At 53.5% G+C, this 20,637-nt stretch overlaps 1 protein-coding gene across 1 annotated transcript in view; it reads left to right on the top strand.

The window, feature by feature from the left end:
• The window catches only part of WNT7A (Wnt family member 7A), a 63,005-nt gene that overhangs the window by 23,617 nt on the left and 18,751 nt on the right, over nucleotides 1-20,637 (top strand). Inside the window, exon 3 of the mRNA XM_040491866.1 lies at nucleotides 434-705. Coding sequence (XP_040347800.1) covers nucleotides 434-705 — 272 coding nt within the window. The remainder of the gene's footprint in view (nucleotides 1-433; nucleotides 706-20,637) is intronic.

The following is a 20,637-nucleotide window of genomic DNA, read 5'->3' as shown; positions in this document are numbered from 1 at the left end:
CTGGGATCTGAGCCCAGGCCTCTGGCTCCAGGGCCTGTGCACACTGGAGGTGTTTTTAGAAATGCCGCTTTGTAGTGTGTTGCCGTTAGTGTGCACACAGTTTACACGGCCACATCAAGTGTGGCGGGGAGTGGGTGGGAATCGACAGAGAGGTCCCCTCATCCAACTCTCCGGAAGCCGGACAACCCCTGCGCTGCCCAGCTGACACCCCAAGGGCATTCAGTGACAGGATTGAATGGGTGTGTGCATGCTGGCGGGTGTCGGGCATTGTCATCGGCCCCAGACGGAGCTTTCTCAGGGGGTGAGGAACGGTAGGCACTCAGTCCGTCTTTGCAGAGCATTACAGTGAGCTCGGCTCCCCTTCTTATCCAGGCTGGCCTTCTCCCAGGGTGCCCCGGACTTGACCCCAGTCTCTCCACTCTTCTCCCTGCAGGGAGCCGGGAGGCTGCCTTCACGTACGCCATCATTGCCGCCGGTGTGGCCCACGCCATCACAGCTGCCTGTACCCAAGGCAACCTGAGTGACTGTGGCTGCGACAAGGAGAAGCAAGGCCAGTACCACCGGGACGAGGGCTGGAAGTGGGGTGGCTGTTCTGCCGACATCCGCTACGGCATCGGCTTCGCCAAGGTCTTTGTGGATGCCCGGGAGATCAAGCAGAATGCCCGGACTCTCATGAACTTACACAATAACGAGGCGGGCCGAAAGGTAGGCAGCCAGGGAGGGGAGCCGGGCGGCTCTGGCGGATGTGCTGTGAAACAGCTTATTCCTAACGGCTGGTGTTGGGTGTCTGGTGGTGAGCCCCAGGGCTCTGCCCTCAGCCTCATTCGGCTGGACTCTGTCGTCGATTTGCTGCTGGTCAGGATCTGGGTATGGCGTGAAGCGTGTCAGTTACTGGAGAGATTGAATAACCGAGTCTCTGGTAAAACAAACTGGATGGAACTTGGCAAGATGGAACGAGGGACGGATGTGATGTCTTATCCTTGGGCCCACAAAATCAGCTATACAGATCTCTGATTGTGGGGAGGAGGTGAGGTGAGTTCAGTGAGAATCATGCCTGTGGAGCAGCTGCCGGGGCCACTGAAATGTCCTTGCTCACCTTAATCAAGATATGGGTGACTGTTCTGTCTTTATTGCCTCCTGAGATCCTCCTGGATTCTGGGCTCAGCTTAGAAGAGAGTCAGGGATGTTTCGGAATGTTTCTAGTGGAGGTGCTGGGATCGAAAGGGGGCTGGACATCTCTTCCCATGAGGAGCTGGCTGTCCCAAGGCAAGGGGGCACATGGGTCTTCAGGCCCAGAGTACAGAGTGAGGGCCCATGGGTGGGGGGTGTCACAGAGAGGCAGGTCCTACCGGTGTGAGGACAAGCCACGGCCATTGAGAAACAGATTGAGTTCCCAAGGAAGTGAGCCCCCTGTCCCAAGAAGTATTCAAGCACAAGCAGCTTGGCCAGGCGTCTCGGGGCTCCCAAGTCAGTGCTGCCTGGCTTGGGTGCTGTCCCAGACAGAGGCCTGAGGTTGGGAGTGGTCTCTGTAAGTGCCTGTGAAGGCCACGGTGCTGGGAGCCCGCGCTGGAGCCCCCAGGCCCAGGAGGTGCTGGGAGAGGAAAGTCTCTGGGGGCCGCTTGGAGCTCGATAGAGAAGCCTCTGTGAGCCAGGGCAGATTGGGAGTGAGGGCTCCGTGCCACCTGGGTGGGGGATAGACCACCGCAGTGACAGGACATGTGCGGGCACTACAGGAGGCCACAGGAGCCGGGCAGGAACAGGAGTGACAACAACGAGGGAAAGTGTGCACAGGGCTATGGCGAACCAAGGAGCCCAGCGTGGTTCCTGCCTGGTGTGGCTCTGTGGGAATGCGGCCCACTGTGGCCGGACCTTCCGATTTTACACTCAGATTTTTCTGTGCAGTCCCTTCGTTTTTAAGTCTGGGTGTTTAGAACTGGTAGTCACCGGTAGCTCTTAAAAAATACAGAAAAAGGTGAAAAGGAAGATGACCAGAGGCTCCAACACATACATCTCCTGGCAAAGTGTGGGCCGCAAGCTGCCCATTCAGGCGACAGATGGTTAAGGGGCACCAATCTTGTTCTGCCAGAGCCTGTTCGTCGGTCAGGTAGTCTTCTAGCTCTGGAGGCATCTGCTCACTTCATCCTCAAGGCATTCCTATGAATGGTCTTATCATGATCCCCATTTCCCAGGTTAGGTGACAAGCCGAGGTTCCCACAGCTAATGAGCAAGGTCAGAATTCGAACCCAGTGCTCCTAGCTCTCGAGCTGGCCACGCGCTGCCACGGCGTGGTGGTCGCAGCACGGGCTGGCAGCAGGCTGCCTGGGTTTGCGTTCTGGCTCTGTCGCTCCTTCCTTCACGAGAAGGAAGCAGAGCTGGCAGGAGTGTCCTCGGGGCTGAGGTGGAGAGGGAAAGAGACGGGGCAGGGGAGCACTTACCCCAGGGCCTGGCACCTAGGTGGTCCTCAGCACAGACTGGGCATAATTACAAGTCGTGTGAGCATGTGTCGTGGGAGAGGGAGTCTGTCTGGCAAGTGGCGGGGGTCACGCACGCACACCTTAGAGGGGAGCGAGCCCCCCTGGCATGCAGAGGAGTGACACAGGCCAGCCGGGCCTGAAAGCAGGCCTCCCACTCTCTTCCTTCTCCTCTCCAGCCTCTTGCCACATCCTGTGTGTCGGAGCCTCCCAGGCTGCCAGGGTGAGTCACACAGGCCGAGCTGCTCACCTGGCCTGCCCCAGGATGATGTCCTGGGGTAAAGTGTAAGGCCCTGCCTATCCAGTCCTGTGGCTGGGAGTGCCTACCTATAGCCAGCACACCCCTCCAGGGTTCCCAGCTGCCCATTCCTCTGTATTCCTGTGGTCAGATCACTCCTTATGGCTGGGGTCGCAGGTCACAGGCTCCGTCCCGCCCTGGAAGCTGTCACTCCCTGGGGGTGGACAGAAGGAAGGCAAGTGGCTTCCCTCTCCCGGCCTCAGTTTCTTCACCTGTGCCTACCAGGTTGGGCCCCTGTGAGAACTGAAGGAGAGAAGTCCTAGCCTGGGGTAAGAAAGGACCTGTGTATATCACCTGGGAGAGGGTTTTAGAAGCCATGTCACTGCAGCAGGTGTGAGGGCCATGGTTGCTGTCCCAGGCAGCTCTTGGGGGAAGCAGATGCTGGGAACTGTCAGAGATCAGAAAACCAACCTTGGTGGGCTTCCTGGAGGAGATGGGCCCCCCAAATGAGTGAGGTTTGACTAAGCAAAGAAGAGAGATGAAGGTAACCCAGGTCTGCTGTATGGAGGGGGTGGCCAAAGGCCAGAGGTGGGGACTTGGGGTCAGTTCGGGGGTCATGGGTCCCTGAAGGGGTAACAGCCGCTGTTACCTGCAAGGTCACCTGCCACGTTAAGGAGTGAGAAGGGCCTTGCGTTCTCCCCTCAGATCTTCGTGGGGCTGCCTTCTTCTTACTGGTCACCTTTCAGCTCAGATGTCCCCTCCTCAGAGAAGCTTCCCTTTCAATTCCTTCTTAGCCTTTTCTCAGATGCTGCCTTGTTCTGGAGCTTGCTCCCCTCCCTAGACCATAAATAAGCTTGATGAGGACAGAGACCCTGTGTGTCTCATTCACGGCCACACACCAGAGCCTGGCATACAGAGACCTGCATACGTACAGAGTGAATGGTTGAGCACCTCATGGTCGCTGATGGGTCTGGAGCGGAGGAGGTACGAAAATCATAGAAACTGACCAGGGATGCAGAGTACAGCTTTGGGCAGCGTCAGGAACAGGGTCTGGGAAGAGTGCAGGCTGGGTCCAACTTGATGTTTCTGAGCAGGAACAACTCTCACGGCTCAGGGAAACCCAGCTGAGGGGATACCCCCCATACCTACCAACTCCACTCTAGTTTGGGAGGACCCTTGAGGATACCCTTCCTGGAACAGCCATTGACCCTGACGCCATGTATTTTCCAGAGCCCGGAAGTAGAATTCAGGACTTCCCGTTGTACACGGGAATAGACCTGAGCACCCCTCTGTAGGGTGCAAAGGGAGGCCACCCAGGGCAGTGGCCATACTATTCAGGCAGAGCACAGAGGGAAGGCAGCTTTCCAGCCTAGCCCTGCGGTGGCCAGACTGTCACTCCCCACTACAGGGCCCGCCAAGGGTCCAGGCACATATCTAAGTGGTCAGGAGCAAGGACAGCCACTTAGCTGGGGTTAGTAAGGCTCAGTGTATATCAGCTCAGGGTCCCATCTCTGTTTGAAGCCTCCGTTTCCCCATCTGTTAAATGGGGCCCTGATCCTCAATTTGTTCTGGACCCTCAGGTGCTGGTCAGGGCCTGGTGAGGGCCCCAGTGGGGAGATGCCCGCGGGATCCTGCAGGGTGCTATTTGTTATTCAAAGACATGGGGTCCCACCGCAGGACCTCCCCCACAGTAGGCTTCCGTGGGCCCCACACACAGCAGAGGTAGGGAGCTGACAGCAGAAAAGGGGCCAGCCCGCAGCCGCTCCTGACGGAGCATCTTGGAAAGGATCACAGATGTGTTTATCGCTGGCTCCCTTGCCCCTGCTGTGAGAAGACAAGACTCAACCCGACCACAGGCTCTGGGCTTGTTGGCAGCTGGTGAGAAGCAAAAGGAGGAGGAAGTCAGGGAAGGGTTATGTGTCCTAAGGGGCAGAGGTGGGGGGGGCAGGCCCTGTGATGGGCGACCCAGGGCAGCCCACCGCCTCACCTGGCAGATGAGGGAGAATAAACGCCATGGGGCGTCCTGCCCTTACGGGTCTCCGGTTCGGGTCTGAGCCCGGGCAAAGCCAGTCACTCACCTGCAGATGTGGGCCTTGGGCCTGGGGAGGCAGGAGCACCGCTGCAGGCCGGCAGGGCTCCCCCTGCACTGTCTCATGAAGTTGTGCGGTCCTCGAATCAGAATGGTCAGGGGAGAAGATAGAAATGGGGGTGCCAACAGCTCTTTTGGGAAGGTGATTTTAGAATTATAGTCTCTCCCTATTGGAAAATCAGGGGCATGATATTTTTGGAATGAAATCACAGACCGCTCAGGTTGGGATTGTAGAACGTGAGGTTCACATGCTCACGTGTGGAGTTTGGAATCATAGGATCTTTGGTTGGGAGGGAGAGAGGCGTCAGAAGCACTGGGCTGACATCTTTGGATGGCGGGATTTTTGTGGTTTTGCATGATTTCTTCCCAGCCTTTTGGGGAGATGAACTAACCACAATTCTCGCCCTCAAGATGCTCAGTCTTGTGAGAGCGTCAGATAAGAGGAACAAAAAATAGGATTCCGGGCTACCCTCCACAGGAGAAATGCAATGCAGAAAGAAGAAGGAGTGGCTTCTTCTTGGAGAAGTCCGGAGACCTCTGGGAGGAAGAAGGGACTCCTTAGCAGGGCTTTGAAGGTTAAGTAGGAGTCCTCCAGGTGGACAAGGCAGGTGGGAAGAAGGAGGATAGTTCAGGCAGTGCAGGTGGCCGGTGAGGTGTTCTGTGTGTCCAGGGAGAGAGGGGTAATAGGCGATGAGGCTGCACAGGGGTGAGGACCAAATGCAGGGCCTTGAATGCCATTCAAGGAGTGAGACTTTCCCCTTCTGCAGGAGGTTCCTGAAGAGGCTTTGGTGGAGAAGTGTGTAGGCAGGTTTCTGTTCCTCTCTGGGACATAGTGTACAACAGAGTAAAGGGGGCAGGGCAGCAGCATGTGCTCAAACTCAGCAGGGGCCTCGGGAGAGTGGGGAGGGACAGCTGTTCAGGAAGCAGAATAGACAAGACCCACCTTGGGTTGTGTTTGGGATGGATGGGTGGACGCCTCTTCTCACTGGGATCAGGACCTGGGGCAGGGGGAGACCAGTGTCAGGGGAAATGATCAGGGTACCTTTGGGTGCTTTTGGGACTGGGAGACCCTGTGGCCTGCAAGTGGGGGTGCCCAGGGGTATCCTGGATGCCTAGATCTTAATTCTGGAGAGAGATCTTGTCTGGAGCCACTTCCTGGCAGCCACCAGCAGGAGGCAGTAACAGAAGCCCTGGCCTTTGGTAGGATTGCCCAGAGGGAGGATTTGAGTGGGAAAGCAGGAGAGCTGGGCATTTGCCTTTGGGAAGTGGGCATGGGGCAGGAGGACTATGGGGAGCCAAAGAGCAGTCCTGGAGGTGGAAGGAGAGCCAGGTGCAGGGGCCCTTCCAGAGACATTCCGCTGCATGTGTAGAATGCCCCTGTGGGGTTCAGAAAAGCCCAGCCTCTGCCAGGTGCCAGCTCTGGAACCCCAGCCAGGGGGATAGGAGACCGGCCTCTTGGAGCCTCCACAAACACATTGCACCTGGCGGGGCAGGCTGGTGAGGTCTTGCTGTGCACAGAGAGGGAAGTGTGCTGCAGCTCTGGGGCCTGGAGGGAGGGAGGGGCCCTCAGAGATCCCTTCCTGGGAGTGTGGTGACTGAGCCCCAGAGAGGCAGCCCCCAGGGATGGGGGCCCAGCTGGGATGGGGCTGGCCCTGCTGGAATGTGCTGCTTGCTCCGAGGGAGGTGAGCTCAGGGGGATGGAATGCCACTGGAGTGAGAAGTCACCTTCCAGTCCCTGCCCAGCCTCTCGCTCATGGGAGTGGTGGTGGGGGGGGGGGGGGTCGGTCTTGTCCCTTCCTGCCCTGCCCCGTCTGGTCTGGGTGCTCCTGGGAGCTGGATTCCCACCCTGCCCTGGCTGCAGGCAGGCCTGTGAGTCAAGGGACACCAGAGACCTGGCCCCTGGCAGCTGGGCGGGACCCAGATAAGGCTTACTCAGCTATGCTCCTCTCCACCGTGCAGAGGGCCACTTGCATATTTGACCAGATAGAGTGCTCAGCGGTGGCACGTTGAGGGCCAGAGGAGGAGCCAAGCCCTACCTGGTCTGAAGCCGGCTGCCCAGGCAAGGCTGAGTCCTCCTGGGACCACCATGCCCTCCATCTCTGCCCCAGATTCAGGAGCAGCTATGGGTTCTCACCTTCCCAGATGGAAAGGCTTCTATTCAGAATTGAGGCACATGGACCAGTGGCAGCTTTGGGCCAATCTTGACCTCCAGAGCTTCGGTCTCTTCCATGGTCTCAGAAAGATCTTCCAGATCTGACATGTGGGGAAGGGGAGGACACAGGGTTCTTAGGACCAGTGGATACCAATTTTGTCTGAGGCCACGCATTCCTGGAATTTGCCAGTCTTGTTCCTGCCTCAGGGCCTTTGGACATGCTCTTTCCTCTGTCTAGAATGCTCTTCCCTCAATCTTTGCGTAACTAGCTCCTTCTATTCCTTCAGGCCTCTGCTTAGATGTCCCCTTCTCAGGGAGTCCCTCCCTGACTTTCCTCCCCTACATCTACTTCAGCTCTCTCTGGATACTACTCTGCTTTATTTTCTATGGAACACTTACCCCCATATGAAATTATCTTATTTACATAGCTCATTATGTCTTTATTGCCTGTCTTCTTCCACTTCAATGCCAGTACCTCAGGGTAGGGATGAGGTAAGTGCACAGGTGGGTTCTCTGTGCCTAGGACAGTGCCTGGCACATATTAAGTCCTCAAGAGATCTTTGCTGAGTGAATGAATGAAATGACAAGTATCTGCTCTTACCTTGGGGAATTTCCCAGGAGTAAGATTGCCGGATAAAATACAAGACTCCCAGTTAAATTTGAATTTGAGATAACAAATAGTTTCTTGGTATGAGTATGTCCCAAATATTATGTGGGACATACTTATACCAAGAAACTATTGCTGTTTAACTCAAATTCAACTTTTACCATGTTTCTTGTACTTTTAAGTACAAGTTTTTTATGCCGACATATTATAGATACACGTGCAGTTGCCCCAACACAGAAAGATACCGCGTACCTTTCCCCGGTTTTCCCTAGCAGCTTGCAAAACTATGGTACGATATCACAAGCAGGATGCTGGCATCGATACAGTCATGGCATGGAACATTTCTCTGAGATAAATGCCCCAGAGTGCAAACGCTGGGGTGGATGGTAGTTGTCTGGTTAGCTTTGTAAGAAAGTGCATCCCCACCGGCGATGTACAGGGATCCAGTTACCCCGCGTCCTCACCAGCATTTGGCATTGCCGCTGGTGTTTACTGTTGCCATTTTGGTAGGCGTGATGGTGGTAAGGCCACCGACACACTGTGGCCTTAATGAGCGTTTCCCTAATAGCTAATGATGCTGCACATCTTTCCGTGTGTTTGTTTGCCATCCATATATCTTCTTCAGTGGAATGTTTTCATGTCTTGTGCCCGTTTATTTTTATTTTTGAGTCAAAAAAAATTTTTTTAATATTTGCTTATTTTTGAGGGGGGAGCAGGGGAGGGGCAGAGAGAGAGGGAGACACAGAATCCAAAGCAGGCTCCAGGCTCCGAGCTGTCAGCACAGAGCCCGACGCGGGGCTCGAACCCACGAACCGTGAGATCACGACCTGAGTTGAAGTCGGATGCTCAACCGACTGAGCCACCCAGGCGCCCCTCTTGTGCCCATTTTCTAATTAGGCTGTTTATGTTTGCACTGTTGAGTTTTGAGGTTTCTTTATACATTCTAGATGCTAGTCTTTTGTCAGACACATGTTTTGCAAATTGTTTTTTTCTCAGTGTCTGGCTTGTCTATCTGTCCTTGTCACAGGGTCTTTTCAGAGCAGTAAGCTTTTAACTTTGATCAGGTCCAATTTATCAGTTTTTCCTTTTGTGGATAGTGCTTTTGGTAATGGGCTAAGAACTTACTGACCCCCGGTCCCAAAGTCTGTGATTTGTTTTTTTAATGAGCTAGTTGTTTTGAAATCAACAAAAGCCTTCTTTGTTATTTAAAAAAAAATGTATTTATTTATAATTGTGGTAAAATATACATAACATCACACTTACCATCCTAATCATTTTGAAATGTACAATTTGGCGGTGTAAGTCCAACAGCACGGAGCCCGACACAGGGCTCGAACTCATGAACCACGTGAGATCATGACCTGAACGGAAATCAAGAGTCAGCCGTTTAAGGAACAGAGCCACCCAGGGGCCCCTCTCTGTGGCTATTTAACTTTCAATTAATTACTAACAAATAAAAGTAAACGTTCAGTTCCTCAGTCCACATTTCAAGTGCTGGGGGGCCACATGTGTCTCATGGCTGCAGTCTCAGACGGTTTCATCTTTTCAGGGAGGTCTGTTGGACAGCACCCATCAGCTTGGGGGGGCAGTGGGCGCAGACATTGGTGTTGTTATTAAGGGGACTCGGGAAGGTCTTGGCAGCAGTGGGAGCGAATCCGTTCACCTCCTGGCCCCTAGCCAGCCCAAGGGGTTCTCAAATAGTGGCCATCTGATTTCTCTTGGAAGGAATTCTCAGTGTGGCTGCTGGCCCTTCAGCCAGGGGGCTCATTTGAAACCGAAGTGAGGTGGGGAGGGGGCCCTGAGGGGCCTCCCAAGTGGGGTGAAGCCGAGGGGGCTCAATTTCACCGTGGTGAGACCTAGTCAGAAGGCGCCCACCAGGGACAATCGCTGCCTTTGTCCTCAGGAGGGGGACTGAGGTTCCTGGGTGTTATCAAATCTGCTGGGATGAAGGGAGGGGGAGCCAAGTGCTGGTGGGGGAGACAGGGCGGGGGGGGGCAGGAGTGGTCTTCGCGGGGAGGAGGGAGGAGTGGGGTGGGGCCCAGCGAGATGGGGGAGCAGGCGGGTCACTTTCCCTAATTCTGAAAGCTTGCATGTCCTTTGAGGAGAAACCCAGGTGCCTGTATGTCCTGAAAAAGGGCTCCTTGCCTGAGAAATGGGCTTCTTTAAATCATGACCTTGCAGCGTACCGTAGAGTTGCAAATAACCAACACTGCTCACAGCGGCCAGTGCTGCTGTGTCCCAGCACTCTGTCTAAGGGAGTTAATCTGTTTTACTGGCCTAACAACCTTGGGAGAGGGGGGGGGGGGGGGATCCTTGTTAACTCCATTCCACAGTAGGGCAGCTGAGGTCCAGGCAATGACTTGAGCAGCATCTCAGGCTCCTGGGAAGTCCCAGAGGTAGCAGAATGAGTTACCTCATCTCAGGGTCTCCCTGGATGTTGGGGGTGGGACCAGGCTCTGGGCCAGGAGGGTGCAGGCAGTGTGAGCCCAGCACTCAGCTGCTCTGTGCACCCCTCTCAAGGCCTGACGTAACACGTGCCCGCCCATTCCAGGTGCTCTCTGTAAATGATCTCACAGGGAAGGGCCTGTGTTGTCACTCCCATTTCACAGATGTGGAAAACTGAGGCACAGATCAGTTAAGTGGTACACTGAGGTTGTTGAGGTAGAAAGCATCCGAGTCAGGATTCCTTCCTGGCCATCTGCCTTTGTAGCCTGTGCTCTATGCAGCCTCTTCTCATCCTGCAGTAATGTACATATATAGTTGTGTGTGTGTACTGTATATGTATATACACACATACGTGTTTATATATACATAATATGTGTGTGTACGTGTATGTATTTGAGGGAGGGGGAGCCTAGAGGATTGGTTGTATTACAAAGTAATAATTCTAACAAGAACATTGGTAAAACACTTTATAATTTGCAAAACCTTTCTTTGACACTTTGATGGCCAAGGCTTGAAACGCTCTTCCAAGGGAGTGGTGAAAATGTGCCCATTTTGCAGGCAAGGTGATTGAGGCTCTGGCTGGGTGCCACACAGTTTGCTGGGAGGGTTGCTCTGTGGGGAGCTATTCTCCTCTGGGCTTTGAGGCTCCTGGCAGGGTGCGGGGAGGCAGGTCAGAGGGCTCCTGGCCACACTGTGCTCTTGACTCATGAAGGGATGTTGGACTTTTGTTCCACTCTGGGAGCTGCGAATGACACAGCCAGGGAAAGAGCTACAATAAAAACCCCAACTTTGCAACTTGTATATGGCGTGACCTTGGGCAGTTTTCCCCCTCTGAGCCTCAGTTTCCTCACTGGGAGAAAAGTGATGATTTGTACTCCCCAGAGCCGCTGTGTAGACTGAACGGGACAATGCTCAAGAGTGCTGGGTTCCGTGCTCTCTTGCTTGATGAGTGCTCAGAAAACAGTAGCTACTATTGTGAATATTGTTATTATTAGTAGCAATGCTAGTCATTTTAAAGCTACGATTAGGTTTTAATCCCTATATTCTATTCCTAAGGGTCTTTCTAGCTCCATTTAAAGCTCCCTTTTTCCCCACATAGCAGACAGGTAGCATGCTGGAAGGACTGGGGAGCAGATGTGTGAGAGGTCATTGGGATTGTCACTTTACTGGACAGGAGACCAAGCCCTTGCAATGCCACACTGGTCCTCCCGGCTCTGAGACAGAGGAGGTCTGTCTGGGTCTGTCAGTCATGTCTGAGCAGCCACCTCCAAAGAGGGCCCTGCCCTTGCCCTTTCTGGCCCCATGCCACAGGTACCCAAGTACATGCCACATTCCGGGACCTGCAGGTTGTCCAGTCCCGTCCCCTGCCCAGATTTCCCACCCAAAGGCAAGCCTCACACATCCAGCTGCCTGCCACTCTCCGCTCCAGGATATCTGCTGGAAAACTCCACCTGCCCCAAACCTCCCTGCTCATCTCGCTCCTGCCAACGGGCTCCTGCTTCATTCCTCCCAACCCCCAGCTCCATCCTTCCAGTTGTCCAGGCCCAAAAGCTCGACTTGGTCCTTGACACTTTCCTTCACACCCCACATCCAATTTGTTGATTCTACCTGTGACATCTTTCCGGAATCTTCCCCCTTCTAACAGCCCATACCCCTGATCCTCTGGTCCACGCTGCCGTCATCTCTTCCCTGAAATAGTACAACAGCCTCCTAACTTGCTTCGCTTCTCCCACCTTGGCCCCTGTGGTCTTATCCAGCATCAGTGAAACCATGTCTCCCCTGCTCATGACTTTGTAGTGGCTCCCAACTCACTCAGAGTAAACATCAAGTCTTCACCATGCCCGACATGGCTCTTCATGACCTGGGCCCCCATGACCCTTTGACCTCATCTCCTTCTACTTCCTCTTTGCTCTCTCTGTTCTACCTGTTCCTTAAACACACTGGGTCTATCCCTACCTCAGGACCTTTGCACTTGCTGTTTCCTCTGCCTGGAATGCTTACCCTCCAGACATTCACCCCTTCACCTCCTCAAGTCTTGGCTCATGTACTACCTTCCTAAGGAGGCCTTTCCTGACCACTCTGTTTGCAACTGCTGCCCCATCTGCCTCACCACTTCCTGTCCCCTTCCATGTTTTCTTTTTCTACATAGTACTTATGACCACCTGACATAATATTGGTAGTTTGCCAAATGATCCCAGTGTGGCTGGGAAAAGTTAAAAGTGTTTGCTGTAGGAGCCCTCCTATGGGAACAGTGCAGGCTCAGACAGACGCTTCCTTCCCGCCTTTTAAACTCAAGTCTGTGCCTTCAATATTGGTTCCTATGGACCAGCTTTACTTTGGGATTTCATTCTTAAACTCCTATGTAGCCTTTGTCTTACTCTGGGCACTATTCTAAGTACTTCATATCTATTAACTCATAAAAATCTCAACCTTGTGAGGTAAGTAGTGTTGTCGGCTGCCTTTTATGAATGAGAACCCTGAAGCACATAGAAGTTCATTGACTCACCCAAGGTCACACGGCTAATGAAGGGAGATCCAGGATCTGAATCCAGGCAGTCTGGCTCCAGAGTCTATACTTTTGCTATATTCCTTTTTTCTGCACTCACTCAGTCGTTATGTATTTATAGACTGTCTTCTTTGTGTCAAACACAAGATTTTAGAGACCCACAGATGACAGAAAACATGGTCCTTTCCATCGGAGAGCTCACAGTCTTATAGGAAGTGAAGAGCAAGTAAATAAGGGGAAAGGAAAAAAAATATTCATCCAGTAAACATTCACTAGCACCTACTAAGTGTTAGGCACTGGAAATCAGAGATAATATTTCTGCTTTTGAGATCCTTACATTGTAATAACAGAAGGAAATGGTGAATCACTGCATATATTCATGATGGCATAAGCTGGATTTGGTAAGAGACAGCATAGGGGACTGTGGGACCCCAGGATATGAGGTCTAACCATCTGGGGGTTGGTTTGGATGGGTGGGTGGTGGATGGCTGAGTGGTTGGACAGATGGTTGGATAGGTATGTGGATGGATAGATGGATACTTGAATGGATACATGTTAGAAGATGGATGGATGGATGGATGGATGGATGGATGGACAGGTATTTGGAAGGATGGATGGATGGATGGATGGATGGATAGTATTTGGAAGGATTGTTGGATGAATGGTTATATGGGTGGACAGGTGGATGAATGGATGGATGGATGAATGGATAGTTATTTGGAAGGATGGCTGGTTGAATGGATGGGTGAAAAGCTGAGCTCATTGCTGGCAAGCTGGACATTTTCCCAGTGAGATCAGCAGACCAGCTGAAAGAAAGGGATGGAAATCCATGCATTCATTAATTCAGCAAATGTTTATTAAGCACCTATTTATGTGTCTGGTACTGTTTTAGGTTCTTGGATTAGAGGGTGCTTGCCTTTATGGAGCTGACATTCCAGAGGGAAAGCAGAGGACAAACAAAGAATCAAACACAGAGAGAATCTACTGTGAGAGAGCAATAAAGCCATGATTAAAAAAGGAAAGCACAGTGAGAAGAGGGGATGACAGGGGCAGGGGGTAGTCAGGAGGAGTCTCTCTGAGAAGGTGAGTTCTGAGCAGGAAGTGAGGAAGGGGGCCCTGTGGGGAATAGCATTGGAGACATAGGGAACCACAGGCACAAGAGCCTGAGGCCCAGAGGCCAGTGTGTTTCTCACTGAGGGAGAGAGGGGAAGGTAGGAGGTGAAGTCACATGGGTGTGTTTGGGAGTGGGGCTGGGAGCGGGGAGGGCACATCACCTCCCAACCCCTGTGGGTTTGGTTGTGTCCTGGAAAGCCAATGGTGGATTTTGAACCTGGGCCGACGTGCCTTTGGAAGTGCACCACCCTCCCTATTCCCCTCTTGTGGGTTCCCAGCCCTGCTCCCTCCCGGCTCACAGTTGGGAGGCTGTCAGCATTTTAATTACAGCTCCCAGCTCTCAATGGTTTACAACTCAACCGTAAAACAGGCCCTGGGCAACCCGTGGCACCTCTGAGTGATTTACTTGCTTACCATTTCTATATTTAGTGCCATTTAATGCCTGTGGGCCAAGTTTTCAGAGAGAAAAAGAAGGAGGAATTTAGGGGGAGTTGGTCACATTGGTTTTTGTTTTTTTTGTTGTTGTTTTTTGTTGTTGTTGTTGTTTTAACACACAGCTCTGTTTTCCAGTTATTTTCTGAGATTATTTCCCAGCCTTTAAAAAGTTACAAGGTGCCAACCAATGGTGTATTCTGTGTGCATTTCTAAGAGAGACTGGTCCCTCGCGAAGCTGCCCTTTTTTCTTGAAAGTATGTTTGCTTCCTGGTGCGAGAGAGCAGGGTTTGAAGGACGGCATGGACCAAGTGTATGACTCTGGGACAATGGCATCCGTTAGGATTTCATGTAATGCAGGCTGGACTTCGGGCCATTGGCTTCCACTCCATGCCGGAAACGGGGATCCCCCAGACCTCCAGTCGAGGCGTCCACAAGGCATCTCAAATTTTATGTGCACACAGATCACCTAGCGAGTGTGTGGAAAAGCAGACTCCGGAATCTGTACTTCCAACAAGCCCCCACGAGGCCATGCTGTTGGTCCTGGGGCCATGCTTTGGGCAACAAGGAATTGACCAGCTGTCCGATAGAAATTAACACAAGCTGTGTAGGTAATTTAAATTTTCTAGTAGCCACATCAAAAAAGTTAAAAAGGGGGTACTAAACTTAATAATATATTTTATTTAATCTAAAACACCCAAAATGTTATAATTTCAATATGTAATCAACATGAAGATACTGAGATGTTTTATGTTATTTTTTTTTTCCATAACAAGTCTTTGAGATCTGGTATTTGCTTTACACTTAAAGCTCATCTCCATGCAGACTGGCCACAGTCTGAGTGCTCGTGTGGCCGGCAGCTCCCATTTTGGACGGTGCAGATCTAAATCTGGCTTGCACACCTCTGGTGCCGGAGAGCCCACTCCCTCTGCAAAGTCCACTCCCATCCTGCAGGCTCAGTTGGGAGTTGTGCCCTAAAACAACTAGGAAGAGCCACCTTTGCTCCCCAGGTCCTCCAGCTCACTGGCATCCTCTGCAGAAAAGAGTCCTGCAAAAATCTGGAAGCACCGACCAGGCACCCTTGAAGCCCTGTCCTCTAGCTCCCTCCTGTGAGGCAGGCACGTCACATACTCTTCCTCGGTTAGCAACCCTGAGCCGGTTTCCGTTGTTGTTCTCAACCCCCAGTTTTCTTGCTGAAGAATCAGGCTCAGAGAGGTGAAATGATATTCCTGTGATCACCCAGCCAGGAGGTGCCAGAGCTAGGACTCCCAGCGGGGACACTGAAAACTCCTCTCTCTGCTCTAAGATGCTCCAGTTCCCTTGGTGTGATCTGGCTTCCGAGGACCTTCCAGGCCCACTCGCACTCCACCAAATTCGCAGGGCCAGCCCACGTGGCACTGACAGAGCCTCAGAAATGGCCGGGAGAGTGGGGCACAGAAGCGACACAGCTCTTGGTGGCTGGGCTGGGACAAAAGCCCAGGTGCCTCTGAGCCCTTGGGTCTCAGCTCCTGAAGCAGTTCCCTGTAGCTTCAGAGCAGTAAGAAATCAGTTATTCCTCCATCGTGGCCCCCCTCCGCTGCGGGGCGAGGCCCCACCCCACCTCTCTGGAAACTGGCCTGGCATAGAGATAACCCAGGGTGTTTTTCCCAGTTGCCTGGCTGGAAAAAACCTGACTACATCGGGGGCAGGAAAAGGCATATCTCAGGGGACGTGTGCCTGCGCCCATGTCCTCTGGGACATGTGGGGCAACAAGGAACCTGAGGCCAGACCGGCCCACCCTCCTGGATACCAGCTCCTATGCCCAGACGCCGACACAAAGAGAACTTTTGTCCTGGGATGGGGGTTCAAAGGGCTTCATTAGTACCTGGTCACCCAGGCGGGGCCTTGTTGGGATCAGGGAAGTTCATCTGGGGGTGGCCAGGGGCACAGAGGATGACCTCATTCTTGAGTCTTCCCTCCATGCACTGGAGCGTCCATCCCTTATGTCCCCTGTCATTAGGCCCCTGCCTGGGGTGTCAGCCTTCCTCTGTGGACTAAGTCAGGGCCTCTTTACCAGATCCCAGCGGGAAGGAAATGGCCAGCTAGGCTCCTGAGCCGGGATGAATTCATTCATTTGTTCACTAACTCACTCCTTGATTGCATCCAAATGCTGGCTGAGTACCTCCCATGAGGCAAGCCTCTTCTAGATGCCTTCTGAACAAGAGATAAGGCCAGTGCTTTTTTGGAGCTGACATTTAGGCAGGGAGGGGGGAGGAAAATGAGTTATCTCCAGGGACTGAGTCTTGGAAGATGTTAAGTGGAGATATGACAGCTGGGGGAGAATGCATGGGCCACCATGGAGAGTTGCTTGGAGGAGCGGAACTGTAGCTGAGGGACCAGAGGAAGGGTGTCACAGGCAGAGGGAATAGTAGCTGCAAAGGCCCTGAGGCAGCGTGGGCTTCGTGTGGTTCAGAAAGACCTGACATTAAGTGTTTACAGAAGGGATTTCCAGGGCCGCACAACCAGCCCCATAAAAATTTTAGAATGTTTTCATCCCCGCCGAAAGAAAGCACGTGCCTATTAGCAGTTGCTCCCCACTCCTAATTCCCCCAGCCCCGGGCAACCATTAATCTGCTTTCTCTCTCTGGGTTTGCCAGTTCTAGACATCCATATAAACGGAATCGTACAACATGTGACCATTCACGTCTGGCTTATTTCACTCAGCTTAATGGTTTCAAGGTCCGTCCGTGTTGAGCCTGTGTCAGTATTTCATCCCTTTTTATGGCTGCGTAATACTCCATCATACGAATACGCCACATTCTGTTTATCTGCTCGTCAGCAGGTGGGCGCGTGGGTCGTTTCATGTTTGGGCTCCCGCGAATAGTGCTGCCGTGAACATTCTCGTCCGAGTCTTGCATGGATGCGTGTTTCTGGTCTGACTGTTGCACTGTCCTTGTGGTCAAATACCACAGGCCTTTGAAGTTTCACCTTCAGCATTGTCCTTGAAGGCATACAGGTCTCTGGGTCAAGAGAGGAGGGTCTGGACATAGGCACCGGCCTGCTGGGCAGCACGGGCCGGCCGTGCCCTGGGCGCTGGGGCTCTGATCCCCATAGGGCTGGCAGGGTGTGGCTGATTCACCACCGAAGCAGGTTCATAGGGGCCTTCCTCTGGAAAATGGCCAAGCTCTCTTCCAGCTTCTGTGAGCTTCCTTGCTGTTCATCTTCAGTTCTGCCCGGCTGAGCCCCCGTCTTATTGCTTCCCGCACCTGCTCAGCCCCCCGGTCTGTCATCCATGCGACTACCCGAGGGGGCTTCCCAAATGCCAAGTCCCTCTGTGTCCCATGTGAAGGCCGGGCTGGCCCTCTCCTCATGTCTTGACTGCTTCCTGCTCCCTTGTGCTCCAGGGCCTTTGCCCATGCTCTTTTCTCTGCCTGGTCTGTCCTTGCCTCCTTTTTGTCCGGCCACGTCCTTCTCGACATCCTGGTCTTGACTCAGGAGGACATTTCCTCACCTCACTCCAGTCAGTTTCCTCTGTTACTGCTCTCAGTCGTTCATTTAGTGAGTATTTTCCGGCACCAACTATGGTCCTGGCACCAGTCTAGGTGCTGGGGACCCAGCAGGGAGCAGACAGACAAGTCCCTATCCTTGAGCAATGTACATTCTAGTGGGAGACAAGAGCAACCGAACAAAGAAAATGCGTGCTATGTCAGTTACTGACACAAGGGAGCAAAATGAATCAGGGCAGGGGTCAGGGAAAGTGTTCTTGGAAAGGAGAGATTTGAGCAAGGGTCAAGTGAGGGACGGAGCCCTACGGAGGGTGGGGAAGAGTGTTCCAGGCAGAGGGATAGCAAGTGTAAAGGCCCTGAGGCAGGAGCATGCCTGGTGTGTGGGAAAAGCAGAAAGGAACCTATTGTAACTTGAGTGCAGTGGACAAGACATCCGAGGTGAGGTCAGAGGTAGCAGGGGATGATAGGGGTAGATGGAGACAGAACTGTATAGTGAGCCCCACGTACCCAACGCCGAACTACAACAACCCCAACATTTGGCCAAGAGCCATCAACATTGTTTTAGTCTCCACCCCAGTTCCTCTAAACCAGAACCGCTTAGGGCAGACATCTGTTACTCCACTAATCAATAAGGATTTTTTTTAAAAACATAATAATGGTGCTGTTATTACCTGGAACAACACAAAGAATTCGTCAATGCTCTATGATACCCCATCTGATTCAGATTCCTCCATTCGCTCAAAAACGTCTTCCAGTCGGGTTGCAGGAGGCAAACTGCTGGGGGCTATGACCACAGGAGGGGCAGGTGTGTGCTTCCCTTCAGAGCCACCGCTGGGAGAGGCTGGCCTCAGCCTGTGTGACACTTGGGTGCATGGTCACCTTCCCCGCAGAGCGTAAGCTTCCAGAGAGCAGGGGGCTTGCCTCTTCCTGCCCACCTGGCCATCAACCTCAGGGCCCAGCCTAGGGCAGGGATTAAATGAACATGTGGTGGAAAGATGAATAGTAAAAGAATGAATGAATGAATGAATGCTCCGGAAGTCGGGGGGAATGTGTGGGTTCAGTGGCTCCACCTCGCTCCTGCCGGCCTCCCTGCCCCTCATGCTATAGTGGGGTCACCTGACTACCATCCAGGCCACGGTCCACATTCCCCACCCAGACCCTGTCTCTAGGGCTGACCCCGTCGGAGGCAGCCCCTGCCCCTTAGTTATCCCAGCTCCCCCCAGTGAGTCCGCTCATGAGAAAGAAGCAGACAGAGTGTGTCTGGGAGAGATGGGCTGGGGCTAGGAGGCGGCTCCTGGAGCCACCACTGGCCCCCTTGGGCCTGTCCGTTCCACCTCGAAAATGGGGTTTCTACCTTCCATGCCCTCAACAGCCCTTTGAAAGGGTTGTGCTAGAATCAGCTGATAGGTGAGCAAAGCTGAGGCCTGGCCTAGGGCCCCTGGCAGGAAGCACAGTGAAGCCCGTCTGCTGCTCCCAGCTGGGCTCGCTCACCTCCAAGGGTGTGTGTAGGGTGTGTGTGAGCATGTGTGTATGTGTGTGATGTGTGCAAGCCTGTGAGGAGTGTATGTGTGTATGATGTGTGAGCATGGGGGGGGCTCTATGTGTGTATGTATGTGTTCGAGCACAGGAGGTTATGCGGTGTGTCGGGGTGGGTGAGTATGTGCCATGCAGGGCTGACTGGCGTGTGGTGGTGTGTGAGAGTGTGCACACATGTGTGTGACTGGGAGTGGGGCAGCAGGCGAGCCCGAGCACCTGTGCGACTGTGTGGTGAGGACCGCGAGGGTGTGAACGGGGTGGGGGCCGCTGGGGCCATGCATACGTGGAGGGTGCGTGTGTAGGTGGCACGAGGGGTGTGTCTGGGTGTGTGTGCCTGTGTGCAGGGGTGTACAGGTGTACTGGGGGGAGCGGGAACCTAGAAGGAGACAGGTCTAGGGGTGGAGGGGGGTCTGTCCCTGAGACGTAGCTCCCTACGAGTCCCCAAGGTTGGGCAGGGGCCAGTCCGTGGAGGCCTCGAGAGCCGGGCAGACTGGGCTCGAACCCCAACGACAGGGAGCCAGGGTGGCCTCTGAGCAGTTGTAACCTGGCCAGCGCTGAGTTTCAGAAGGTCCCAGTCTAGACCAGGAAACTTCTCTCTCCGCTTTGGGTTGACACTCCTTTTCCTGAGGCCCGGGCCGGACGCCGGGCCTGCCTCGCCGTCAGGGCTAACCCGGCTGCCCTCCACTACCTCTGTCCTGTGGGGTGTGACTTTCCCCCTGCCATTCCCACCTGAGGCAGACGGGGATATTTGCTTGAGGTCAGTGCATCCAATATGACTTAAAGAATGTGGCTGAGAAGAAAATACTCCAAATGTTTACTGAAAAAAAGCTGCCTTTTCCTCTCTTTCATCTGAGTTGCCCAGAGGAATACAGCTGCAGCTGGGTGATATGCAGCTTTCTGCTCATGATGGATTGACACGCGGGGCAGGCGGGGGGTGGGGGGGAAGGGAAGGAGGATGAGGAGCAGAGGAGGAGGGGCAGCAGGAGGGAGAGGAGCAGCTGGAGGGGGAGGACCAGCTGGAAGGGGAGGAGCAGGAGGAGGAAGAACAGAAGAGTAGCAGGGAGAGGAGGAGGAGCTGTAGGAGGAGGAAGAACAGGAGGAGGAGGAGGAGCAAGAGGAGGAGGAGGAGGATCAGGATGAGGAGGAGCAAGAGGAGGAGGAGGAAGAACAGGGAGAGGAGGAGCAAGAGGAGGAGGAAGAACAGGAGGAGGAGGAGCAGGAGGAGGAGGAGGAGCAGGAGGAGGAACAGGAGGAGGAAGAACAGGAGGAGGAGCAAGACGAGGAGGAGGAAGAACAGGTAGAAGAGGAGCAAGAGGAGGAGGAGGAACAGGAGGAGGAGGAGCAGGAGGAGGAGGAGGAGCAGGAGCAGGAGGAGGAGCAGGAAGACAAGGAGGAGGAGCAGGAGAAGGAGGAGGAACAGAAGGAGGAAGAATAGGAGGAGGAGGAAGAACAGGAGGAGGAGGAGCAGGAAGACAAGGAGGAGGAGCAGGAGGAGGAGGAGCAAGAGGAGGAGGACGAACAGGAGGAGGAGGAGCAGGAGGAGGAGGAGGAGCAGGAGGAGGA

The sequence above is a fragment of the Herpailurus yagouaroundi genome, unplaced genomic scaffold, assembly GCF_014898765.1.
Source record: "Herpailurus yagouaroundi ecotype Mexico unplaced genomic scaffold, PumYag 183, whole genome shotgun sequence".
Classification (NCBI taxonomy): Eukaryota; Metazoa; Chordata; class Mammalia; order Carnivora; family Felidae; genus Herpailurus; species Herpailurus yagouaroundi.
The sequence above is the reverse complement of the archived record's forward strand: the minus strand, read 5'-3'. Positions and strand labels throughout refer to the sequence as shown.